The 27,628-nt window shown below is 49.1% G+C and overlaps 1 protein-coding gene across 1 annotated transcript in view; it reads right to left on the bottom strand.

Moving 5' to 3' along the window:
• The window catches only part of PAN3 (poly(A) specific ribonuclease subunit PAN3), a 1,123,747-nt gene that overhangs the window by 422,667 nt on the left and 673,452 nt on the right, over window positions 1-27,628 (bottom strand). The window contains exon 15 of the mRNA XM_085621639.1: window positions 11,781-11,868. Coding sequence (XP_085477765.1) covers window positions 11,781-11,868 — 88 coding nt within the window. The remainder of the gene's footprint in view (window positions 1-11,780; window positions 11,869-27,628) is intronic.

Below are 27,628 nucleotides of genomic sequence, written 5' to 3'. Positions count from 1 at the left end.
TGATGTAACACCATCTCTGGCGACTTTGCTTTGAGCAGCCAGTCGTCCAGGTAAGGGAAAACAGGAATCACCGACTTACTGAGATGTGCTGCCACCACCGCCATCACCTTTGTGAAGACTTGAGGTGCTGAAGTAAGACCAAACGGGAGGACCGCAAACTAATAGTGTTGGGACCCTAACATGAAACGAAGATACTTCCAATGCGACTTCAGGATGGGAATGTGAAAACGCATCCTGCAAATCAATCGACACCATCCAGTCTTCTTGCTGCAGCACCAGAAGAACCTGAGCTAGGGTCAACATCTTGAATTTCTCCTGCTGGAGGTTAAAAATCAAAACGCTGAGATGGGCATTAACCTGCCGTCCTTCTTGGGGACACAACCTCTATCGCACCTTTTTGTATCATCACAAGAACCTCTTGCTGCAGAAGCAACTAATAGTCCTCTGAGCACCAGCCCTGGCGGGGGTAAGGAGAAGGAAACTCCCAGAAGGGGAGGGCGTACCCATTTTCCACAAGATTCAAAACCCAAAGGTCTGATGTGATAGATTTCCAATCTTGTAGAAAATGGGACACCCGACCTCCTACAGGACAAGCATGCTCCAAGATGGGGGATCTAGAGCTGCTTTCCAGTGACACCAGTGGTAGGGGCAGAAGAGGAGGAGGAGGAGGAAGAGAGTTGATGGGCTACACCCCACAAACGACCTCGGTTCTCTCCTCTGTAAGATGTCCTGAAGGTATTTGTCCTGAAGGTTCTGCTGCTGCTGAAGTTGACGGCTTCGAAAGGAAGACATCCTTCCAAAACCACTATATCTCTGAAATCCAAACCCTGTAGTTTGGGACTGGAGACCCAAAGATTTAGCCGTGGCTCTACTGTCCTTAAACCTCTGCAGTGCAGAATCAGCCTTTTACCCAAAAAGCTTGGCTTCATCAAACGGAAGATCAAGGAGAGTATTCTGGACATTAGGAGAGAACCCTGAAGACGTAAGCCAGGCATGCCTCCTTGTAGTAATAGAAGAGCCCACCACTCTTACCACTGATCCATCAGTGTCCAAACCAGACGGAATAACTTGGCGAGCAGCAGCCTGCGTATCCACCATGATCTCTAAAAAATAACTTTGATTGTTCTGCGGCATCTTTGGAGCTAACGAACAAGTTACTTACCTTCGGTAACGATGTATCTGTAAGAAACATTAGTTAGTTAGATTCCTCACCTTAGAATAGAATATCCCCAGGCGTCAGACTGGATCCGGAAGATTTTTCGTCAGCAATACCCCTTGCGCGTCGCTAGGCGTCGTCTGCGGCTCCGCGTCCGTCGTCGGCGTCGTGCGCCGGGATGACGTCGTCGGAGTACTTAGACGCCGCCCTCGCGCGCTGACGTCAGTTCTTGTACATAGCCTTCCGCGCCAGGAACGCAGAGCCATGCAAAGACCGACACTGGTGCCAAAAATAAAATCTAGGGCCCTGAAAGGGATAGCCTTAACCCTAGATGTCAGTTCGCAGAACGGGGAGGATGGGAGGGTCGGTGAGGAATCTAACTAACTAATGTTTCTTACAGATACATCGTTACCGAAGGTAAGTAACTTGTTCATCTGAAAGAAACACGTTAGTTAGATTCCTCACCTTAGAATAGATACCCAAGCAATACCATCCCCGGTGGTGGGTCTGCGAACCAAGATCACACCAGAAAGTCCTGGAGGACAGAACGGCCAAAGAAGCCATCCCTCCGGACTTGGCTGTCAAGGCAATAATGCCTGGCAAACGTGTGTAGCGAAGCCCACGTCGCCGCCTGACAGATGTCCTGCAAAGGGACTCCCCGTCCCAAGGCAGTAGTAGCCGCCGTGGCCCGAGTAGAATGGGCGCGCAGCCCAACAGGAGGGTCCTTTTTAGCCAAGGAATAGCAGATTTTTATACACAAAACGACCCACCGAGAGATGGTTCGTTTGTGCACAGCTTTCCCCTTCTTAGCGCCCACGTACCCAACAAAAAGCTGGTCGTCCACCCGGAACTGTTGTGTGCGGTCCAGATAAAAGGAGAGTGCACGTTTTGGGTCCAGGCGGTGGAGCCTCTCTTCCTCTTTGGAAGGATGCGGAGGCGGAAAGAAGGTGGGCAAGGTGACAGACTGCCCAAGGTGAAATGGAGTCACCACTTTAGGAAGAAAGGAGGGACGAGGCCGAAGGACAACCTTGTCCGGATGAACAGACAGAAAAGGAGGCTTTGAAGATAAAGCCTGGAGCTCACTCACCCGTCTAGCCGAGGTGATGGCTACCAGAAAAGCAGTCTTTAGAGTTAGAAGACGAAGAGGACAATTGTGAAGCGGCTCGAAGGGAGCGCACATCAGGAATGTCAAAACCAGATTCAAGTCCCACTGAGGCATCACAAAAGGGACAGGAGGGAACGTGTGTGTAATGCCTTTTAGAAAGCGTGTAACCACAGGGGACTTGAAAAGAGAAGGCTGATCAGGAAGCCGCAAGAAGGCGGAGATGGCAGCAAGATAACCTTTCAGGGTGCCCAGGGCAGAGCCCTGCCGGGCCAGAGAAAGAAGGAAGAGGAGAACCTCAGAAAGAGGGGCGGAAAGGGGATCCACAGCCTTTGCTGTGCACCATGCCACAAATTTGTTCCACCGGCAGGCGTATACCGACTTTGTGGAGGGACGCCTGGCTGCCAGAATGATATCACAGACTTCAGGAGGCAAGTCAAATGGCATCAACTGCCGCCACTCAATCTCCACGCATGGAGGTGGAGGCTGGACAGGTTCGGGTGGAGGACCGTCCCCTGCTGCTGCGACAGAAGATCCTCCCGAAGGGGCAGACGTATCGGGGGATCGGTCAACAGACTGAGTAGCTCGGGATACCAGTATCTTCGTGCCCAATCCGGAGCCACCAAGATGACTTGGGCCCGGTCGTGCCTGATCTTCTTCAGCACTCTGGGCAGAAGTGGTATAGGCGGAAAGGCGTACAACAGACCGCAACTCCACTCGTGACGAAAAGCGTCGCCGAGCGAGTGCCGCCTTGGAAATTCCAACGCGCAGAACTGCTGACATTGCGCGTTCTCTTCGGTGGCGAATAGATCTAACCAAGGCTCTCCCCACTGCTGAAAATAGGCCTTGCGCCACTTCGGAGTTCAGACGCCATTCGTGATCCATCATGCACCGGCGGCTGAGTTTGTCTGCTCTGGCGTTCAGAGAGCCCGCCAGATGTTGAACCACCAGGGTGACGCCCTGGTGTTCCAGCCATGTCCAGAGGCGCAGAGCCTCCTGACAAAGGGTCCACGACCCCACCCCGCCCTGTTTGTTGCAGTACCACATGGCGGTGGTGTTGTCCGTGAACACCTGCACGACACTTCCCCTGACAGAGGGAAGGAAGGCTTTCAGTGCAAGCCGGATCGCTCTCAACTCCAACAGGTTGATGTGGAGACGAGACTCCGCCGGAGACCAGAGGCCTCTGATCTCCGCCTCTCCCATATGGCCACCCCATCCCAGGAGGGACGCATCCGTCACTACGACATGCTCTGGTTGGGGAAGGGAGAGGCTCTTGCCCTTGACCCACTCGCGGTCCGTGAGCCACCACTGCAACTGTTGTGCAGTGCCCTCCGAGATCAAGACATGGTCGGACAGGTTGCCGTGATGCTGGGCCCACTGAAACTTCAGGTCCCACTGCAGAGCCCGCATGCGCCGCCTGGCGTGATGCACTAGTAGGATGCAGGAGGCCATCAGCCCCAGAAGCCGCAACACTAGCCTGACCGAAACCCGGGATAGAGGCCGAAAGATGGGAATCAGGGCCCGTATATCCCGGACCCGCTGTTCCGGTGGATGGACCCGGAACCGCGCCGAATCGAGAACCGCTCCGATGAAGAGGAGCTCCTGAGAGGGACTCAGGTGTGACTTCGGCACGTTGATGGAAAACCCCAGCAAATGCAGGAGATCCGCCGTAGTCTGGAGGTGGGAGACGACTGCCTGGGGCGAGCCCGCCTTCAACAACCAGTCGTCGAGATAGGGGAAGACTGGAACCCCTGATCTGCGCAGATGAGCTGCGACTACCGCCATCACTTTCGTGAACACCCGAGGGGCACTGGTGAGGCCGAAGGGGAGCACGGTAAACTGAAAGTGCTCTTGGCCCACCGTGAACCGCAGGTAACGCCGGTGGGCCGGCAGGACGGGGATGTGGAAATAAGCGTCCTGCAAGTCCAACGCTACCATCCAGTCTCCAGGGTCTAGGGCAGCTAAAACCTGAGCCAACGTTAGCATCTTGAACCTTTCCTTTCGGAGGAAGGCATTGACGTTCCGGAGGTCCAAGATAGGGCGTAGGCCCCCCTTGCCCTTCTTGGGAACCAGAAAGTAGTGGGAATAACAACCACGACCTACTTCTGGACTCGGAACGCGCTCGACGGCCCCCTTGGCCAAGAGAGCCGAAACTTCCTCGCGGAGAAGATCCAAATGATCCCCCGAGATACGGTGGTGCTGCGGTGGCATGGCTGGAGGGGTCGTCTCGAAGGGGAGGGAGTAGCCCCTTCGGACGATTTGCAGCACCCACCTGTCCGATGTTATGGACCGCCAGTGGAGCAGGTGATGGCGAACTCTGCCGCCCACTGGCGTGGTATGGGCCTGAAAGCTCGGACTAGGAAGGCTTTGAGGCGGATGCTGCCGGGGTGGATGTGGGCTGACCACGTCGGCCTCCATTTCCGCCACGGCGGAAGCCACGTCCGCGACCGCGCGCAGGTTGGTTCTGCGGCTGGTGGCTTTGCGGACGTGAGGAGGCGCCCCTTCCTTGGCCACGAAAGGGGCGAAAAGCGGAGGTGTGCGCCCGCGGAGCCGCGAGGCCCAAGGACTTGGCCGTAGCCCGGGAGTCCTTAAAGCGGTTCAGCGCACTGTCCGCCTTCTCACCAAACAGGCGAGTGCCATCAAAGGGCATGTCCATGAGGGTTGTCTGGACATCCCCGGAAAATGACGTGGACCGCATCCAGGCGTGGCGGCGGAGCGCCACCGTGGTGGAAATCGCCCGACCCAGCGAGTCCGTGGTGTCAAGCCCACATCGTATGGCGTGCCGTGCTGCATCCCTCCCATCGGCCAAAGCCTGGGTAAGACGCGTCCAGACCTCCTCCGGACACAGGGGCAGCACGTCCTCCACCGTATCCCACAGGGAATGGGAATAACGGTCCAAGAGACAGGCGGTATTTAAGGACCGCAGGCCCAAACTAAGGGACGAAAACAGTTTCTTGCCGAACTGCTCGAGTCTCTTGGAATCCCGATCCGGCGGAGCGGTCGGGAAGGAGGATTGGGAAGTAGAGGCCTGGATAACCAGACTCTCGGGGGTGGGGTGTTGGGACAGGAAACTGGGGTCGCCCGGAGCAGGGCGGTGGCGCCTGGCAACGTTCCTGTCCACAGGAGGAACTGTGGAGGGCTTGGACCAGGTGCCCTGCAGAACGTCAGTGAGGGCCTCGTTGAACGGCAGCAGAGGCTCAGTGGAGCTTGCTGAGGTTTGAAGCACCTCAGTGAGGATGTTAGTCCTCACAGCCACGGCAGGCAACTCGAGCTCAAGGGCCTCAGCCGCCTTGCGCAGCACCACAGAAAATGCTGCACCCTCCTCCGAAGCCACGGTCGGAGGAGAAGTGAATCCAGTGTCTGGCGAGGTGTCCAGCCCACTGGCCTCCCCCACTTCATCTGCCCAGTCCTGAGAAAGCTGTGACTGAACAGCCAGAGGGTCCTCGAACCCCTCCCAGTCGCCCCCTTCTTCCGATTCCTGATAAACAGGAGGAATGATCGGAACCGGACTGTAGAGATGGTAGGACTCAAGCGGCGTCGGATGCGGCGTCGGCGGACGCCGTGCCGGCGTCGGGTCCGGATGAGGGCTAAACCGGGGTGTCGGCGTCACAGGTGTCGGCGTCAGCGGCGCCGGTGACGGCGTCGGTGGTTCAGGCGTCGGCGCCGGTGGAGGAGTGACTAGGTCAACCGGCGTCGACTGGGGCCCAGGCAAGGGCCCCGCGGGGACCTGCGGCGTCGAGACCGGAGTCGTCGACGGCGCCGGGGCCGGAGCCGCCGGCACGCGAGGTCGCCCAGTCGAGTCCGCGGGGCCCGAAGGCGCGCCAGCGGGCGTCGACGGCGGGGCCAGGCTCCTCATGGCCGAGAGGAAGGCACTGATCTCCGCCGGCGCCGCGTCAGCCCCAGGGACCGGAAGGTATGGGGGCGGACGCGGCACCTGCGGCTCCGCCGGAGCCGCGGGGGTGGAACCACCCTGACCCTCGGCCAAGTCGCGCGACCGGCGAGGGGAGTCCGAAGAGCGATGTCGCCTCTTGGACTTCTTGGAGCGTTTGGACTTACCCGACGACTTGGAGCCGGACGAGCGATGGCGTCGGCTAGGGCTCCGCGAGCGATCCTTGGACCTCCTCCTGGACCGGGATCGCGCACGACGCGGAGCCGAGTGGCGAAGCTCGAGAAGCTTGCGGGACCGCTCCCGCCTAGCCTTCGAAGTCAGGGCCTGACAGTCGTTGCACGACTCCGCGTCGTGGTCGGGGCCTAAGCAGTAGAGGCACCGGCGGTGGTGATCGGTCACCGACATCAGTCGATGACAATCCTCACAAGCCTTGAACCCAGGCATCCTACCGGCACCAGATGTCGACAGACAAGGATCAAAAATGATCAAAAAAGATTTAGTCAAAAAAGACTAAAAGGGGTAGCTCTCCCGGATCTGCGCTTACTGGCGCGGAAAAAAGAAGAACTGACGTCAGCGCGCGAGGGCGGCGTCTAAGTACTCCGACGACGTCATCCCGGCGCACGACGCCGACGACGGACGCGGAGCCGCAGACGACGCCTAGCGACGCGCAAGGGGTATTGCTGACGAAAAATCTTCCGGATCCAGTCTGACGCCTGGGGATATTCTATTCTAAGGTGAGGAATCTAACTAACGTGTTTCTTTCAGATTGTTTTACCGTGTCCATTAAGGCATGAATATACCTCCCCAACAAGCACGTTGCATTGGTGGATTTCAAATCCATACTTGAAGAGGAGAAAACCTTTTTGGCGGATTGTTCCAGTTGTTGCGAATCCCTTTCTCCAGGAGTCTGTGGGAAAGACCCCACTGATTGTTTTGAACAAGAAGCCTGCACCACTAAACATTCTGGAGAAGGATGAGCTGGAAAAAAAAGCTGGATCATTTGGAGCAGGCCTGTACCTTCTTGCAATAGTACTTGAAACTGCAGGTGCAGAAAGAGACTTCCGCCACACCTGCAAAATTGTCTCAGTCAAAGCCTCATTAAAAGGCAAAAGAGGTTCCCCCACAGAGGAAGGAGAGTGTAATACTTTCGTAAGAATATTCAGTCTGAAATCAGCAGTGGGTAACTGAAGATCCAAAAGTTCAGCAGTCTTCCTAATAACGGCATGATATGGTGCAACATCTTGTGAGGGTAAAGCCTTTGGTGACGAAAGTTCCCATTCTGGGGTAGTATCTAAACCACTCGCCTCCTGAAGGCCCTCAAACTCATTCTCTTCGATATCACCTTCCTCAGCCTCATCGTGCTGCTATTCCTCTTCCTCTAGCATTCTCTGTGCCTCTCTTCTAGACCTTATCTTGGGAATAGAAACCAGCATCGACTGTGCAAAGCGCGGCGCCGATGAAACCGGTGCCGGCGTCAAAGGCAGAGCTTCCGACGTGGGCAACGGCGCTACTCGAAGTCGAGAAGAAGAATGACCTCCAAATGGAGCAGGAGACAGAGGATGGCGTCGAGAACCTCGGAGCCGGAAACTGCCAAGACGGCGCTGTCGGCATAAAAGGCACGAAAGGTGTCTGGGCATATTGCTGAGGAACGCCCAAACTGAAAGCAAGCGGACCCACGGGCCCGACGGCGCACCGGTAGGGTAGGATGCCCTGGAAAACATGCCACACATCGCATTGAGAAAATGCGATGGATCCGACCCAGGCCCAGGAAAGGGTGGATAAGGAGCCATACCTGGATCCACACGAAGCCGAGAAGGCACCGGTGACGTCAGACCCAAAGACAGGAGAGGTCGCAGGCACAGGAGAGGGCATCCTAGGTTCGTGAGAATCCCTCGGCGCCAGAGAAGAACTCGGCACAGGAGTACCCTTCGTGTAGGTGAATGCGCCGGAGAACCTCTCTGCGTCGGAGAGAGAGCCGGAGTCGCTGGAGGAGAAGGCGATGGTAAGATGACCTCTCTAGAGTGACGCCTCGGAGAAGACGCCGGAGAAGGTGACCTCAAAGCCCCACCTTTTGACGAATGACGTTGAAAACCATGCCTTCTCTTTTTCTTGTGCTTCTTCGACTTCGAAGCATGCAAAGTTGACGACTTCGATCTCTTTCGACCCCTCTTCTCCTTCCTCGCCTTCGCCATGACCAGCTTAGCCTCACGCTCCTTCAAAGCTTTTGAGTTCATCTTCTGATAGCTGGTGCATCCATCGACGTCGTAGTCCGCGGAAAGGCACTACAAACAGTCTTCATGGGGATTAGTGATTGGCATATTGCCCCCGCTTTCCCTACAAAGTTAAAAACCAGACTTCTTCGATGCCATCGCACTGCCACTACAAGGGAAATCGCAAAAACAAAGTAACCTAAGAAGAAAATGGACAGTCCCAGAAAACTGTTACGTATCGTCGGCGCGGAAAAAAGGGAACTGACGTCAGCACGCCGACGAGGTTTTCTTGTGGCTCCGATGACGTCAGACGGAGTAGCGAGCAGAGCCGTGCCATTAGGACGTCCTCGTCGACGTAGGAGCGCTAGGAAAAAAGTTTCTGCGGAATGCTGGCGCAGGAGAGAATTCAAAAAAAGGTGAGGGATCCACAGGCAGATGTACCCATCAGAAAGGCCTTTTTTAGTTGTTTCCAACATGAAGAAATCAGTGGAATTCACTCAGGCAAGGAAATTATAGTTGAAAAATACCTTGAATCCAAGAGAAAAACTGAAGACAAGGATAATTAGAAGTTAAGAGGAAAAAACTGAGCAGAGCTCAGTGGAGACTCCCTAGCACGATGTGCGGTAGAAAATCTGAGGGACTGGAGCTCCTTTCAGGAAGGTTCAGAGGGTGGTGTCAGCGGCTTAGTTGTTCTCGTAAGTTTGGTCCTTTTTTAAATAAGGACTTAAATATGTTATTAAATATTAGGCCTCAGGCCTTTTAACTTCTATGTCTACTGTGACATTACCTTTATAAATGTACCTGGGACTCCCATCTCAACAACGGGGAATGATTCAAGCATGTGCATCTATGAAAGATACCCCAATACTGGATAAGATGGGGCGTGTCAAAAAGGAATGGCAGGGCATTACCCTGTTTAACTAATGTTATGTTATGTGTCCCCATTGAAAGAAATGGCTTTTCCTGCCTCCCAGAGGTCAGTTGTGGGACGCTAAAGGCAAACTAAAGCAGAATGGACGCAGATACCAGCGGGGCAGGGGACTGAAGGTTCGCTGTCACAGAAGGCCTGGGCGTGGTCTACTGAATCCACAGCTCGGTACCAAAAGGACTGGGGTGCCTGTTGTTGGGGCAGTTGGCCTTGGCGTTGCCTGTATGCCAAATCCATGGCAAGGCCTTAAAAGGGGCAAAACAGTTGGTGATACTGCCTCATAGGCATCAAGAGTCCCAAGAAGCACAGTGTGGCGGCTCTGCTTTTTTTGAAGTGCTATAAAGAGGAATCAGCCTTCTCGCCAAACAAGCGAAAATTGTCACAAGGCGTATTCATAAGTGTTGCCTGAGCATCACCAGAGATGCCTGTGGATCTGATCCACGTGTGTTGGTGGAGCACCACGCTAGTCCAGACTGATACGCCTAAAAAAAAAAAAATCAATAGTGTCCAGTCCTGATGACATTTTGCTGCTTTCTGGCCACCCTGAGGAGTCTACTTTAGGTTTGCATGACATTTCCCCCGAGATTGCTGGCAAGATCTCACAGACCATGTCCCATAATGCATGGAAATACCTATCCAGCAAACAGCTCACGTTGACTGACTGAAGAGCTAGGCTTGCTGAGGAGAATATTTGTTTGCAGAATGCCTCACTTCTTTTTTACTTTTTTCTAGGAGGGTCGTAGTAAATTAGTTGGGGTACACTGTGCCAGAAGATGCTTCAACTACAAGGCTCTCAGGTGTAGGATGGTGTGTCAGGAAAGGTGGATCACCTGTAGCATTAAGCTATCTGCCTTCTCATAGGCAGGCAAATGCAAGGCTAAGCTCAGGTACACATATAGAGTGCATGTATGTCAGAGCTCCGTTAAATGGTAACATAGGGCTCAGCTATAGCCTAAACAGGTTACAAAACATCTGTGCGGACACAGGTTTTTACTTTAATAGTTGTAACTAGGACTAGGATTTTAGTTGCATGTCTGAGTATCACAGCAAACGAGGCACTCTCTTCTGTTGAGGGGCCAGGCAGAGAATCCAGCTCAGTATCAGACGAAGCGCCCAAACCACTTTCAGGTCCAAGCAGAAATTGTCATCATACAGTGGAGGCAATTCATCCCCATCATCTCCATACTTACCAAAAGCTGCTTGACTTTGGTGTTTGATCCAAAAACGTGTTGAAACGCTGGAGGGTGGCTCCTAGGTAAAGGTAATGTTTTGTCAGTGTCATAATGAACTGGGAACGGATGCATTACAACTGATCCAGGACGCAAGGTTGAGACAAATTTGGTTCGGAGTCGATCAAGATCACAGGAACATCCTCCACCATTGTTGGCGGCTTCAAGGCAGGTGTCAAGGTGGTAGGGACTGGCATGGATCTTGGTGCTTCAATCAAAGTCAGCTCTGGAGTCGGAGCTGAACCCAAAACAGGTTCAGAAGGCATAGATTATGCAGAGGATGCATCCACCAGCGGCTCTCCAATTAGAGGCTTCATGGAATGTGGGGCCTGAAGATACCTCAGAGGGAGCTAGAAGGGTGCCAAAGATTTGCAACATGGATCAGCTGTGGAATTGGTTTCTCAGCGGGGGGACTTGAAGCAAGACCAGGAGGAACCCTGATGTTCTTGTGATTTCTCAGCAAGAGAGTGGCAAGGCTGGGAGAAGTTCAGCTTGGCCTTCTTGTACTACCTCTTTGGCATACTAGAAGACTTGAACCATGACAATTACCTGATGCGGAAAGGTCCCAGATAGTGGGAGCTGGTCCTCACCCTCGACATTCAGCAGGACTTCCAAGACTTCTTTCGGTGTTCAGTGATAAAAAGTTTGACTTTGTGTTCCCAGGTTGATTTCAGATTTATCAGGGCACACTCCTTGCACAACTTGGAGTCATGGCCCGAACCGAAAAACCAGAGATGCACCTTGTGTAGTTCCGTCATATACATCTGTTTGCAAGAGTCCCTACAAGGTTTATGCCCCGTAGTTTTAAAAGGAGACATGTTCTCTTACACACTGGAAAATTGGGATTTTCTAAAAAGAACTTGTCAACTGAAGAAAACAAACTTGGGTGCTAGTTCCAGATCCGTTTGGAGGGTGCAGAAAGAAAATAAATTAGGTCAGGCGCAGGGCTGGTGCTTATACTGGGCTCCCACTGTCACTTCTGGCGCGGAACGAGTCAGACGCAGAGCTACATCACCTACTGGTGCACAAGGGCTATTTTGTAAAACTTTTTCGGATCCAGGCTGCTGCCTATGGATGTTTACAATGTGAGGAATCTGTGGTTAGAAGTATCTATCAGAAATACATTATAGATTGATTCATATACACAGTAATAACTAACAAAAAATATACATAATAAAAACATATAATATATTCTCCAAACAATATTATTACACAAAGGCGTAATCCACAAATACAAAGTATTTAACAATTAACAGTTATTTTTACCTGGTACTGAGGCATAAGTGCTAGTGGATTATTTTGATTGCCGTCAAATGTTAACACATCAAATATTCCAACACAATTCAAATGTAACCTTTAGGAAAGATAAAACCATCAGATTATTTCTAATTTTATGGTCAAGAATATACACATTTCTAATACAATTTGGCAACAGAATTTAGCATGATCAGTTTTTATTCCCGGATGATACATCTTTGCTACTAATTTGTATGGACCAAGTTTGATGCTTCACTTCAAAATGTTTCAGCTTGTATAACAGGATACAGACACTCAACACATAATAAAAAGAAAATGTATCCAAGTAGTAATTACAAACCTTTACCAATCGTTTTGCATTTGGGTTTTTCTTATGCATACTTTGCATATACCTTCAAACACTTTAGTGTATCTTTCTGGCCAATACACTTTCCTAACTTTTGTTAAACAGACTGAAAAAGGCTTGAAGAACCGAGCAGGCAAAGTGTTCTCCAGGCTGAACTTGGCTGTCAGGGCAATAGTGGTTCATGAATGTATGCAGCATCACTCACGTCACCGCCTGGCAGATACCAAGGGGGGCATCCCTCGCAGCAATGCAATGGTAGCGGCCTTGGCTCTGGTGGAATGGAATTAGAGCAGAAAGTGGGGTTGCTTATAGGCCATTGCGAAGCAGATTTTGAATCTGAGATCTATACATCTTGGCAAGGTCTTCTTCACAGTCTTCCCTTTCTGTGCTCCAAAAAAACTAACAAAAAGTTTATCGCCAACTCAATGGTGCTTGCTACGATCGATGTAAAAAAAAAAATAATAATTTTGGTGTGTAATTGTTGGAGCCTCTCCTATTCCAAAGGAGCAAGAATGTAGGTAGAGTGATCGAGTGCTCGACATGGAAGGGAGTCACAACTTTCTCTAAGAAGGATGCCAAAGTCCTCAGCACGAACTGGTCTGGAAGAAAGTGGATGCACTGAAAGTGCATGCAGTTCACTCACACGATAAGCTGACGCAATCACAACGAGGAAAACAGTTTTCAAAGTCAGGAGTCAGACCAAGCAATTATGCATAGGCTTCAAGGGCGTCTACATGAGAACTGTCAAAAACAAGTTAAGGTCCCTCTGCAGCACCATACATGATTTGGAAGGAAATATCTGTGTCAAATCTTCAATAAACCTCATCACAATAGGTGAGTTAAACAAGTGTGCCAGGAGGACAAACCACAAAGGTTGGGAAATAACCTTTGACAGTGCCCACTGCAAGGGCTTGCTCGACTAAAGACAAAACAGAAGGATGTCCGACAACTTAGCTTGAAAAAGGACAGTATCCCGGGCACCACATTAGGTTACAAACTTGTCCCAACATAAATGGATTCCATGGAGAGGCATCTAGTGGCAATGATGACATCCATTACTTTAGCAAGCAAATCAAATGCAGTCAATTGCTGCTGCTCAGTCTCCACAAAAGGAGTTCAGTCTCCACAAAAGGAGGTTCACAAGGTAGAAATGTGCGTGGAGGACCCTGCCCTGTTGCAGAGACAGGTGGTTCTCCAGAAGTAGTAGCCTGATAGAAGGACAGATGCTCATACTTTCAGGTATCACACTCTCCTGTCCCACAACAAGGGAATTAGGATTACTTGCACGTGGACTTGTACCTCAGGGTAGGAGAGATATTGGCAGGAAGACATACAGGAGTCCCTGGTTCCAGTCCAGCTGAAATGAGTCTTGTAAAAAGTGCCATTGTGGAAATTCCAAAGTGCAAAACTGCTAACCCTGCACATGCTCAATGACGGCGAAAAGATCTAGCCAGGGTTCTTCCCACTGATTGAATATGCTCACATAACCTTGGGATGAAGCCACCACTCCCGATTAGCCACATGCTCAGTTCGTCCGATCTGCTATACAGAAACCCTACCAGGTGGCTGGCGACCTGGAAGATGTTCTGGTATTCCAGCCTTCTCGAGAAGCACAGAGCTTCCTGGCACAGGACCCAATAACCCACTCCACTCTGCTTATTTCAGTACCTCATGATGGTAGAGTTGTCCATTAGCACCTGCACCAGTATCCACTTGACTGAACGCTGGAAAGCATTAAGGGCCAAACAGATGAACTGTAGCTCCAGTAGGCTGAAATAGAGCTGGTTCTCTGCTCACCTTCCCCAGATGAGCCCTACACCAAATTAACAGCACAGTGTTCGTCAACAGTTTGACTTCGGAGGTGGGGGGTGGGGGATAGTGGCTTGTTGGAGGAAATATTGAATGTGTGCGGTCAGCCAGCCCTGCAGATCTTGGGCCGTCTCTTCTGAGACCTGGATGGTGATGGAAAGATGGCCGTGATGCTGGGAACAAAGGGATTTTTGGTTCCACTGCAGGGGTGGAATTTGCCACCAGGCGTTGTTGACAAGGAAGCTGCAGGAAGCCAAGAAGCCTCAGAACCAACCTCACTGAGACCCAGCATCAAGCATGAAATATCGGAATCATAACCCGAATGCCCTGCACCCAATTAAGCAGAAGAAAAGCCTTGAACTCCACCATGTCAAAGATCGCCTCAAAGAATTTAAGTCTCTGGGATGGAATCAGCTGGACTTAGGCTTGTTTGTGGTACAAAGCAATGATTTTAGAAATTCCATCATCCAGAGATGATCCACATCGGACTGCAGCAAGCCCACTTTCAGCAGTCACTGTTTGAAGTACAGGAATACAGGATCTCCCAATATCAGAAGATGGGTAGTGGCCATTACCATACCTTTTGTGAACACCGGAGGGGCATAGCAAACTGAAAACGCTCCTGGCCTACTTTGAATAGCAGGCAATGTCTGAGAAGCTGCAGGATGGGTATATGCAAATATGCACCCTACAAGTCCAAGGACACCATCCTGTATCCTGGATCGAGGACAGAAAGTTTCTGAGGCAATGTGAGCATTCTAAATTTGCCATTCCAAAGGAAAGCGTTCAGGTGTCGAACGTCCAAGTTAGGCCTGAGGCACGTCCTTTTTGTGACAAGAATATAGCGGGAGTAACAACCACAGTACTTCTTAATCTGCTACATGCTCTATCGCATCCTTGAAGAGCAACAGACGAACATCCAGCAGGAGGATGGACAGATGCTCCTCCAAAATTCTGCTGCAACACTGCTGGGAAGGCTGTCTCTATCTACATGCCGGACACCTGAAATAGCCACTAAATTTGCAGAACTGGTGAAGAAAATGAGTTGCGGGGTCAAAGCCCCAATGATAGCACTTTAAAGCTTTCCCTTCTCTTGAAAGAGGCGAGACCCTTCAAAGGGCTTGTTCATTAGTGTTATCTGTACATCGTAAGAAAATCCATTTGATCTTATACCGGTGTGTCTGTGAAGGACAACTCTGGTACCGACTGCCCTCCCAATGCTTCCGTGGCATCCAAGCCTACTCGGATGATGTACATTGCCAAGTCCTACCTGTCATGCATCCTTTGAGCTATGGAAGCCATAAGATACTCCGGGAATGCAGACAATACTTTGCTGGCCATGTCCCAAATGGTACGAGTATATCAGACCAAAAGAGACTGAGTTTACAGATCTCAAAGTCTGGCTGGCAGAATAAAACTTCTGCTTGCCTAAGTTATCAATCATTTTGAATCCTCTATCTGGGGGATAGGTCAGAAATGAATTGGGTATCATCTTACTGGTTGAAGCATTTACAACAAGACTTTCTGGAGTAAGATGCTTGGTGAGAAATTCTGGGTAGCCAGTGCTGGCCTAGGTCATTTGACCAGCTGCTGACAAATAGGCTGACAATAACATGGTTTCCACCATTAAAGTATCTAGGAGTGTGGCATTAAATGGAAGCATGATGTCTGATGTTGCTCGCCCAGGCTGCAAAATTTCTATCTAAATATTTGCCTTAGTCTCAATGGAGTGCAGCTGTAATTCTTCAACCTAAGCTGCCCTCCGAACCACCACTGTAGATGAGGAAGTCTCCTCTGTTGGCAGCCCATGTGGCGAGTCAAGCTCTGTTTCGAGGGAAGTTTCAAGATGACTGGCATTTTGTAAATAAAGGTGTGAGGTAACCCCATTATAAGGGTGGAAAAAGTAATCTCCCTCACCATCATTATCCTGAGTTTTACCCTGTTCTGGCATAGGAGAAGAGTCGGAGCCAAAGAGAAAATAGAGCATCTCTACTTGTAGGTGTAGCGTAGCAGAGGTGCTGGATTAAAGTCAGGCTGCATGACACCTACTGTTAAGACATTGGCTGAGCTTGAGTGGAAGTCGGTTTTGGGTCCGACATGGTAGCCGGCCCCAGATCATTAACTAGCACCGCTTGAGTCAATGTCGGGGCAACTGGGATGGGGCCGTAGTGGGAGGCTGTACTGCAATTGGAACAGGCACGGTAACAAGTCCCACAAGAACAGACGGTGCTGGGGAAGAACCAGCTGGCAGTACCCCAACTGGAGGGCCCTGTAGTTCCTTGCGGCTCAAAGGTGTGCAAACTGGAGCCAGAAGCACACTAAAGATTTGCAGGATGACCTCTTTGAGCCCCGATCTGCCGAGGGTCGCTAATGGCCCAGAGAACTCGGGCACATCTAGAACAACTAAGGAATCGGTTGCAAAGCCAGTGACTTTTAGGGATTGCTTCTTAGTTTTTGATGCCATTACGTGCCTTCTCTTTGAAGTCAGAATGGCAAGATGGGTTGAGTCTGACTTGGCTCTCTTATGCCTGTGCTTGGACTTCGAGATTTTAAGAGAGAAGTGCATTGGTCGCAGCACAAGCCCAGTGACTGAAAGCTGGGTGATAACGGCTGCTTCTTGTGTTCGGTGACGTACAACTAGGCCTCCTGACTGAAATCACCTTCAGGTGCATGCATGAGGGTGTCTTTGCCAATGCAGTGGAAACATTCTTGGCTCTGCTGGAATAAACCCTAAATTCTTCCGCGGGCTGCTTCTTGCTCTGCCAAACTATGATGTATGCACTGGCAGGAGCCAGCAAAATATGGTCTTTTTCTGCACACAAAGAGCTGATCATCCACTCGGTATTCTCTGGTATGATCTGTGTAAAAGCTCAGTGCTCTTTTGGAGTCTAGCCAATGGCATATCCCCCTTAGAGGAGTGAGGCGGAGCACACGGAACATCAGTAAGATGGACTGAACGACATGGAACGGATCACTAGTTTGGGAACAAAGGATGCCACAGTGCACAGAACCACTTTGCCTGGGAAAAAAAGGTTGACCCAAAAAGCTTGGAGCCAACTCACCTGCCTATGTTATGACAACAAGGAACATTGCACTGAGGGTGAGAAGCCGCAAAGGACAGCTGTACAGAGGCACAAAGGGAGTGAGTACACATCTAATGTCAGGACAAGGTTAATATACTATTGCGGCTTAACAATGGAAGAAGGAGCAAACAAATGTTGGAGTCCATTGAAAAAAAGCATCACAACATGTGATCTAAATAAAGAGGATTGGTCCAGCAACAGCAGAAAGGCTGAAACTAACTGTGCCCAAACCAAAGCTTTGCCTGGCGAGGGAGAGAACAAACAACAAAACATCAGACGGTCTATCTGTCATGTGCCGCACCAGACCACAGATCTGTCCCAATGACCGGTTTATGCAGTTTTTTTATCCCAGGAAGCCTGGCTGCCGTGATGAGATCAACCACCTCCAGAGGAAGGTCAAAGGTGTTCATCTGTCGCTATTTAATCTCCAAGCATGACGGTGGAGACTGTGAAGGCTCGCTCAGGTGTAAGACCCTGCATGTTGCTGTGACAGCAGATCCTCGCAGAGCGGCAGCCTAATCAGAGGAAAGATGCCTATGCCGATAACCTCTGGATTCCATACTCCCCTTGCCCAATACGGGCCCACCAGGATGACATGGGCGTGGTCGTTCTTGATCTTTAGAACACAGAGTAGGAGAGGTATCAGCGGAAAGGCATACAGGCATCCAGAGTCCCACTGTAGGAAGAACAAGTCTCTGAGACCTTGAAAAAACTAACCTGCACAAGAGAGTTCTCACCAGTGGCAAAGACATTTAGCCAAAGTTCTCCCCATGGCTGGAAGAGACCTTGTGCCACCTCGAGGGCGTAACTGCCACTCGTGATCTACTTACTAGGCATTGATGGCACAGTTCATCCACCCCAACATTTGAAGACACCGCTAGATGGCTCACCACCGGGAGGATTCCTTGATAGTCCAGTCATTTCCAGAGGAGCAGACTCTCCTGGCACATGATCCATGACCCCACGCCACTGTGTTTGTTGCAATACCACCGGGGTGGTGTTGCCTGTGAGCACTTGCACTAGCCTTCCCTTGTTGGAGGGAAGGAAGGCTTTTAATGCCAAGTGGATGGCTTTCACCCTCAGAGGTCCGCCTCTAATCACCACCTCTCTTAGGTGGCAGCTTCAACCCAGAAGCGATGTCAGCTCTAGGTGGGGTAGGGAGAGGGCTCGGTTACTGGCTCAATCTCAGTCGAGCAACAACCGCTGCATGATTTATGCAGTCTCTTCAAGATCTGGACTTGGTTCTTTGATTTTGGGCCCACTGAGGCTTCAGACACCACTGTAGAGCCTGCATATGCCAACTGACGTGCTTGACCTGCAGGAGGCAATCAATCCCAGCAGCTTCAGAGTCACCCTAACAGAAAACCAGGAGAGAGGCTGAAAGGTTGGGATCATAGACTGAATGCTGGACTCTCTTTCCCAGGGGAAAGGCACAAAAACAGACTGTATGCAGAATGGCTCCAAGGAAAGAAGTCCAAGAGGAGGAGTCAGTTGTTATTTTGGCACGTTGATAGTGAACCGCAGGGATGTCAGAAAGTTCACTGCAGTCTGGAGGTCTGTGACGACTGCTTGGGGCAAGCCTACCTTCAGCAGCCAGTCGTAGTAGTAGGGGAAGGGAAGATTAGGACCCTTGATCTCGGAATATGTGCTTCCACCACTGCTATCACTTATGTGAACACACAAGGAGCGCTGGTGAGTTGAAAGGAAAGCGATACCAAAGTTGATGATGGTGAGTTGAAAGGGGACTACGGCAAACTGAAAATGTCCTTTCATGGACTGCAAATAACGCCTGTATGCCTGCAAGACAATGTTGTCAATATAAGCGTGCTGCAGGTCACAACACTACTATCTAGTCTCAAGGATCAGAGGCAGAGAGGGCCAGAGCTACACGGAGCATCTTGAATGTGTCATTCCAAAGGAAGACGTTGCGATGGCGCAGGTCTAAAACGGTATAAGGACCTCTGTCCTTCTTTGGCACCAGAAAGAAGCTGCAGTGACAACTAGACCAGCCTCTCGATAGCCCCTTTGGCCAAAAGCGCTTGAAATATCTGCCATTAGGTCAGCTAATGAAACAAGGCGGGGAGGGGGGGGGGGGGTGGATTGGGTAGCTGGTGCCAATTGCTATCGCAACAGGCCAGCCAGGGTGTATTATTCAAACTGCTGCTAAAAGTCTATCAGGCAATTAATTGTAGATATAATATTAAGGAATAGCAGCGTTTCTCCGAGGTAGGCTATAGATCACTCTGAGCTGCCAATTTCAAGAGAATTGCGTTTTCATCCAGATGATAAGGTTATTATATACCTGACAGACTGCACAGGATGTTTCCCTTGCATCCAGATCAGTGTTTTAGATGTAAGGCGGTCAATGGGGTGGATAGGTCCATATTTTCAGGAAACAGCTCAAAACGGTCTAGTTCAGGAAGGCTTTGGACACAGTCAAATCCACCTTCCTTGCGCTGTTATGTAACTGCTGGTGGTCTTCAGCCACTCTCTCTAAAGCGCTAAGAGACCTGCTGGTGATTATGCGCTATATAAAAATCAATTAACATAAGATACCATTTTTAATGAGTGCCCAAAGCACCAACAATTCTGGGAGGAGGTGTTTCATGCAATTAGCCAATCTTTACACACTGTAGTATCTACATCATCTATGTTGGTGCTTTTTGGATCATCTGAGGAGGTATACCATCTACAAAAACACCAACAATATTTTATTTTGATAGCAATAGCTGTGTCTCGTTCAGTGATCCTCCAAAACTGGTAAACAGATATGGTCCAATCATATTCTCACTGGCATAATAAAATTATCAGGACCGGATTGTTTGAAGAGGTTTATGCTAAGCAGGTAGGGACCCTTCATGCAACATAGGGTGCCTCTATTATTTCGTAGTGTATTCCAAAGGAAGGGCAGCTATGTAAGGTCTAATGATTTCGATTTTATTATGTACGAGCACTGGCTCATGAATTGATGTTTTTATAGGTTAAGATTTGTTTCCCTTGTTTTTCTCAACGTAGTGATCTATACAAGTCTCAGTGACAGAATGAACTGTATACCGATTGGCTGATCCAAGTTGTATTCAGGGAAATTGTTTTGCATAATGCACTTTGGTGCTAAATACTTATGCATTTTAACATCTGCTGCTATATACATGATTTAGGATTAGCTGAATTGGCACAGTTCTGGTTCACACACGGCACTTTTTCTCTTCATTATAATTTATTATATATGAACTGTATACTGATTTGCCAATCCAGGTTGTATTCAGAGAAATTGTCTTGCACAATGAACTTTGCTGCTACATACTTATGCACTTTAATATCTGCTGCTATATACATGGGCTAGGATTTGGATTAACCAAATTTGCATAGTACTGGTTTGCATGAGGCAGAGGGAGGTGGTGCTGTAGACTGACTTTCTCGGTCAGGGACAGAGCGCAATAGGCAGGTGCCACAGCCTTGGACATAAAAGGGATGGGAATTTTGCTGGGGCTAAAGTGCTATACTATATACATAGGTTGCCCCTGTCAGAGCCATGGAAGGGTCGAAAATGTTGGATTGACAGAGCAGACAAACCCAAGGAGCAAAATGTGGCCATGCTTTCTTTGAAATGCTCCAGAGCAGACTCCGCATGGTCCAAAACGAACAAGTTGCTTAAGTACGGTAATGACTTTTCTGATAAAGACTATTTAATTGCAGAGGCCTCACCTTAGAACAGTGGTTCCCAAACCTTTCACTCCTGAGGACCCCCATTGAGTCACTACTGGAAGCCGGGGACCCCAAAGCAATTTGTATGATTTAAATGTCAAACATTAAAATTAATTCCCAAAAAATAAACACACGTGTGCACACCAAACAAAGACTAGACTTGAATTACTAAAGATTTTAGTATTTTTATATTAACAATATTTGCAAAAATCAAAATATCTTAATGGGAAGGTTGGGGCTGCATCTTGCAATTAACTTTTAATTGTTTGGTTTTATTTTGCTGCCCGAGGCTCCTGCCAAGGCTGGACTGGAAACCTAAGGCTGCTCTGGCAAATGTTGTCACACCTGTCCCTGTATAGTGCACACCAAGTGCAGCAAGTGAGCCTGACCACTACAAAGGGGACTTTGGGAGGCTCTCTCCCAAGAAACTCTGGGGGGAAATGGTGCATTTTACAACACATTTATCATTATATATTAAATTCTATTAGCTTTTAAAGCATAGTAAATAATGACTTTACTATGCACCAGGATACAACAATTTTTTGGCAATTTTCAATGAATGATAATCTTCAATAATTCCCTCACTACTACCCTCCAACAGTGCCTCTCATCTCTCCATAGCCCCACTGTCACGTATATTTAATTTATTTTATAGCACCTTTCATACCACCGTAGGTTGTCAGAGCACTTTACATCACACACATATAGAAACAATGAATCATACGTGTGTAAATCAGGGCATAGAAAATGTTACAAAAGGCAAAGAGGACTACAAGGTGTAGGATTCACATGTCATCCATGCTGGTAGGCATTTTTTTTTAAGAGTGCTTGGTCTAGCACAAACTCAGGATTCAGAACATAACACAGGGGTTAGTCTTTACTTTAATAATAATGATTTATGTCTACCAAAACAAACCTTTTTAGCAGCATCGGAATAATGAAAGACTGGGAAAAAGAATAACTTACTAACTTGTACCATGCAGTTTGCATGCAGCTGTTTGATGGCAGTTTATAGCTCATTGTGCTAGATTACGATTGGATCTTGTGAACTGCACAATAACAAAAGAATCTCTATGGCAAAAGCAGGAACCCACTGAGCTATGCACAAAACAAAATACTGCTTTAAAAAAACTGCATGGTAGACATTCTTCGCAGCAGGCATATTAACCATCTGCACTTCCTTAGATGAGTCAAAGCTGCCACTGGACAAAACCCCTATCTCTTTCCAGCAGGTACATTAATCACCGGAGTTATCTTGACATTTTTATTGCTGCCCAAAAACTGATGATTATACAAGGAACTATGCAGTGCTTTTAAAACTCCTGCCTGCAAACCCCCTCGGAATGAGTCATGGACCCCTGGGGGTCCACGGACCCCAGTTTGGGAACCACTGCCTTAGAATATTCCCCAGGCATCAGACTGGTTCCAGAAAATCTTGAGCAGTATCCCTGTAAGATGGTAGTTGGCATCGAGGTGCTCCTCATCAAAGTCATCCGCATCGGAAGTGACGTGCATGGTGCCAATATAGGCACCACAGCGCGGTGACATCGGCTTCTTTTGTGTCTATTTCCACGCAAAAAAACACAGAGCGACGACTGAATGGTGTGTGACCAGTGTTCATATTCTTAAAGGAGCTTTTGGGTGAAGAGGCCATTTCGCAAATCGGGGAAGATGGGAGTGTCGGTGAGGAATCTATGGTTGGAGTCTCTACTAGAAAAAGCATTACAGAAGACAAGTAACTTGTTCTTCTGAGAGAGACTTCTAACCGCAGATTCCTCACCTTAGAATAAATATCCTAGCAATACCTTCCCAAAGGTGGGTTTGCAAACTGGGTAAAAACAGGAAATCCTGGAGGACCGACCTGGAAAAATGCCCACCTTGACAGACCTGACTTGACAAGCTTTAGTGCTTGTGAACGCATGGAGTGACACCCACATAGCAGCTTGACAGGTATCCAGGACAGGTACTTAGCTCATGCACAGCAGATCTTGAAGCCAAGTACAATCTATCAAAAGATGCTTCTCTAGAGCACAGCCCTGCCTGTTTTCGGTCCTGTGAATCCAATTAATTGCTGATTACCCATCCTGTGGTCTTTTCTGTGAGCAATATAAAAAGAGTTCTTTTTGGATCTAGACAGTGGAGCCTCCCTTCTTCCTTAGAAGGATGAGGTAGAGCGAAATATGTTGGTAATGTGATGTTTTGGCTGATGTGTAATGGGGCCACACCTTTGGTAGGAAGGAGAAGCAAGTCCAAAGAACCAGTTTGTCCGGGTAGAAGCAGGTGTACGGAAAATAAATTGAAAGAGCTTGAAGCTCACTGACCCCCCTGGACACTGTAATGGCCACTAAGAACACAATCTTAGGAGTCAGACATCTCAGGTGGCAGCTGTGCAGGGGCTCAAATGGGAATTCACTAAGAAACATTAGGACCAAATTATAATTCCATTGGGGAAGGATAAAAGGTGTAGGTGGGAACAAATGTTGAAAGCCCCTAAGAAACGTGTCACAAGTGACTTAAACGGTGAGGGGTGATTAGGTAACAGTAAAGAAGCAGGGATGGCAGAAAGATAACCTTTAACATTACCCAAAGCAAGGCCTAGCTGGACTAACAGCACAAACAATAGCACCTCAGACAAAGATGCAGAAAAGGGAATCAACATGTCGTGAGAAACACTAAGCCACATGTTTGTCCATGGACAGGCGTATTCAGTTTTCGTTGAGGGACGCCTGGCTGCCAAGATTACATCGGAAATCTTGAATGGAAGATCAAACGCTTTCAACTTTTTCTGCTCTATCTCCACGCATTAAGGAGTGTGTGTTGTAGGTTCAAATAGAGGACCATGACCTGCTGCTGTCAAAGAGGTCCTCCCAAAAGGGCACCCTAATCAGAGGACAGATGCTCATGCTCAGGGGTCTGGGTTAACAAACTCTCCTAGCCCAGTCTGGAGCCACTAAGATGACTTGCCCCCAGTCGGTCCTGATCTTCTTGAGAACCCGGGGCAAGAGCGGTATCTGTTGAAAGGCATGCAGTAGTCCGGGTTCCAGTCTAAGCAGAATGCTACTCCACATGAAAACCGCTTGGTAACTCCAACACGCAGAAACACTGGCATTGTGCGTTCTCGTCATAGCAAACAGATCGAGCGAATGTTTTCTCCATTCTCTGAAGAGATCTTGTGCCACCTCTGGATGTAGATGCCATTTGCGAGTTCCAAGACATCGACAGCTGGGTTTACATGCTCAAGTGTTCCAAAATCCCACAAGGTACTGCACGACCAGGAAGATTCCCTGGTGCTTCAGCCAAGTCCAGAGGTACAGGGCCTCCTGACACAGGGGACATGACCCCACTCTGCCATGTTTGTTGCAATACCACATGGCAGTGGTGTTGTCCGTGAACACCTGAACCAGCCTTCTCTTGATGAACGGGAGAAATCCTTTCAATGCTAAGCGAATAGCTGACAGCTTCACAAGATTGATACGGAGCTAAGATTCCATCTGAGACCAGAGTCCTTTGATTGCCACCTCTCCCAGGTGTCCACCCTAATCTACAAGAGATGCATTGGTCACCACTGTCAGATCCAGGTGGGGAAGGTAGAGGGGTTTGCCTTTGATTCAATCGCGGTTCGTCAACCACCACTGCAGATCTTTTGCAGTCTCCTCCGAAATCTGGACTAGGTCAGAGATTCTCCTGGTGTTGAGCCCACTGGAACTTCAGATCCTACTGTAAAGCCTGTACATCACATTGAGCGTGCTTCACCAACAAGATGGTGGAGACAATCAGACACAGTAGCCTCAGAGTCGGTCTCACCAAACAGGACTAAGGTTGAAACATCGGCATCATAATCCAAATGTCCTGGACAATCCATACGTGGAACTGCACTGTGTCCAGAATAGCTCAGATGAAAGGAAGCGCCTGAGGAGTCCAGTCTGACTCTGGCAAGTTGATAGTGAACCTCAGAAAGTACAGACGGTTCGCCGTAATCTGGAAACAATGACTGCCTGCGGTGAGCCCGACTTTAACAGACAGTTGTTGAGGTAGGGGGAAGACTTCAACCACTGACCTCTGCAGATGTGCTGTAAAACCACCTTCACTTTTGAGAACCCTCAAGTGGCATTGGTGAGGCCAAAGAGGAGCACAGCAAACTAGAAGTGCTCCTGGTCTACTGTGAATTCCAAGTAATGTCTGTGGGCCTGCAGGACAGGAATGTGGAAATATGCGTCCAGGAGGTCCAATGCTACTATACAGTGTCCTGGTTCAAGGCAGACAGAACCTGAGCCAAGGTGAGCATCTTGAATTTTTTTTTCTTCATGGAAACGTGTTAAGAGGGCGAAGATCTATGCTAGAACAGTGGCATCTGTCCTTTTCCAACACTAGAAAGTAGCGGGAATAACAATGCCCTACTTTTGATGCTGGCACTCTCTCGATGGATCATTTGGCCAGCAGAGCCTGCAGATGGCTCTCCGCCAGCTGTTCTGAGGACGATAGCAAGGTAGGCAGGGTTTCCAAGAATGGAAGGGAATAACCCTGCTGCACAATTTTGAGCATTAATTTGTCAGAGGTTATTGCTTGCCATTGGGGCAGGTGATGTCTGACCCTGCCGCCAACGGGATGGGTGGTGTTGTGTTGCGGCAGCTGGAGGGGTGATAAACTTAAAAGTTTGCTGGGTGTGGTTTCCACTTCTTCTGTGGGATCCATGACCCTGGCCATGAAATGACTGAGAAGCCTGCTGGCCTGGGGGGTAAGATTGGAATTGTGAACGCACCTGGGAATCTCGGCTGTGGCCATGGAAGGGGTGAAAGGAGGATTGTTGCGGTTGTTGGGAACCCAAAGAGAGGCCTAGGGATCTGGTGGTGACTCGACACTCCTTAAAACAATCGCGAGCCGTGTGTGCCTGATCTCGGAACAGAAGGGAGCGGTCAAAGGGCATGTCTATCCGTGAAGATTAGACATAACCTGAAAATCCTGTTGATCTCTGCCAGGCATGGAGGCAGAGGGCCGCAATTGAGGCCATGATCCTGCCTAATGTGTTGGTAAGCCTGGGCAGCAGCTGTGCAACGGAGTCGCACAAGGCATGAGTATATCGGTCAAAGAAGCATGAGGTGTTAACCAATGCCAGGCTGGTGGAAGAAAAGATCCTTTTCCCAAAGGCATTCATCATCTGAGATTCCCTATCCAGTGGAGTGCTAGGAAATATGCCTGTGTTAATTTGGCCATTAAGGCCTGCACCACCAGGCTCTCGGGAGAGGGATGCAGTGTTAGCAATGCTAGGCCTCTGGGGGTGGGGCAGTGACAACAAGCAATCAACCTGTGCACAGGAGACCAGGTGCAGGGTTTAGACCAGGGCCCCATAGGAATGTCAGTGAGGGCCTTGTTAAAGGGGAACAGGGACTCCGCAGACCTCATCTCCGGTTGAAGCACCTCCATTAAGACATTGGCCTTGACCTTGATGGAGGGTAGCACTTGTCTGACCAGTTACTAACCTCCTACGTACTACAAAATGAGGTTACATGTGCAAATTTAAGAAACAGACTGATTGCTAAGCTGTAAGCTTTCGTTCTGTACTTTCCACGCACACACAAATGAAATCCCTTTTCATGAGCATGTAACTCAACTCTGAAGGAATATTCGAAATGTTCCATGATCTTCGCCGGACTAGATGAAAATTCAGAAGAGCTGATGAGACCTGGAGAATATTAGATTGTATTACCTCCCAAGAAATTAAAAGGGGTAAACGAAAGAAATGTAAATAAAAAAAATCATCTTTGGGGTGAAAGTCTTAGCTCACAAATAAATGGGGCAAAAAGTAGATCTAGCTTTGAGATAATTTATTTAAAAAAACCTTTTATTGTTTTACAAAAAAACAAGTAACATAACAGTATTGTCAAAAATGAGTCGCAGCAAGTTCATTATAGCAGTACTTTTGTACACAGTCCGGATACATGGACACCAAGACAGCACAACAACATCACGGTAGCATCAATGAGGAAATCCAGCAGAGCACATTACCAAAACAACATGATTACCCAGTATGCCTCTGGTCATCTCCATCAGACAGAGTTGATTCACTGCCAGCTGTACTATCTTCAGGAGTACCTCCCTTCCCATCTCCCAGAAACCTGTTGCAGAGATCCGCCCCAAACCTCCAGATCGGCTTGCAGTTTTGCATCCGTTTGTGCGCGGCAGAGCTGCAGTTCCTCAACTTTTGACCATTACGAGACATTCCAAACCCACTGGTTCTCCAGGTAATGGCAGCCCTCCTCTTAGCCAGTACTAAAGCCAACAGTAAGAATCATTATGCCATCTTGCGTTTCGTGAGTCAAATGATGTTTCCCAGCAAGCAATGCTGAGGGTCTAATTCACACGTCATGTCGGTGACACCCCGCAGCCGGCTCACCACAACCAACCAGAAGGCCCCCCACTTGCATGCATACCCATGCCAAATGCTTAAAGTCTGCATCCTCTGAATTACATCTCAGAAAAGCCAGTGATCGCTCCAGGTAAATCCTTTGCATCTTAAGCAGGGTTATGTACACGCGGCATATGAAATTTAAGTATATCAACTTAAAACACGCGTTTCTAGATACAGACTGCAATAAAGAGCAGATTTTAGCCCAGTCCATGACCCATATTAGGGTTACCACATCTGCCTCCTGGATGTAACAAATCCATAACTGTCCGCACACCACCTCAGCCTAGAGCGCCTTAAACATCAAGGAGACAAGTTGGCACCCAAGGTCAACAGTGCCCTCACGACAGCTGAATCCAGTGGTGCCTCAGGAAAGGACACCCAGATCTACTTGGCTCCCTCCGTCAGACCTGCATATTGAAGACATTGACCATGGCTCAACCCGAACCGAAGCTGTGCATCCTTAAAAAAGATTAACATATCAAGATAAAGATCCCCAACCTGCTCACAG

Source organism: Triturus cristatus, chromosome 8 (assembly GCF_964204655.1).
Source record: "Triturus cristatus chromosome 8, aTriCri1.1, whole genome shotgun sequence".
Lineage (NCBI taxonomy): Eukaryota > Metazoa > Chordata > Amphibia > Caudata > Salamandridae > Triturus > Triturus cristatus.
This window is presented reverse-complemented; position numbering and strand designations above follow the sequence as displayed.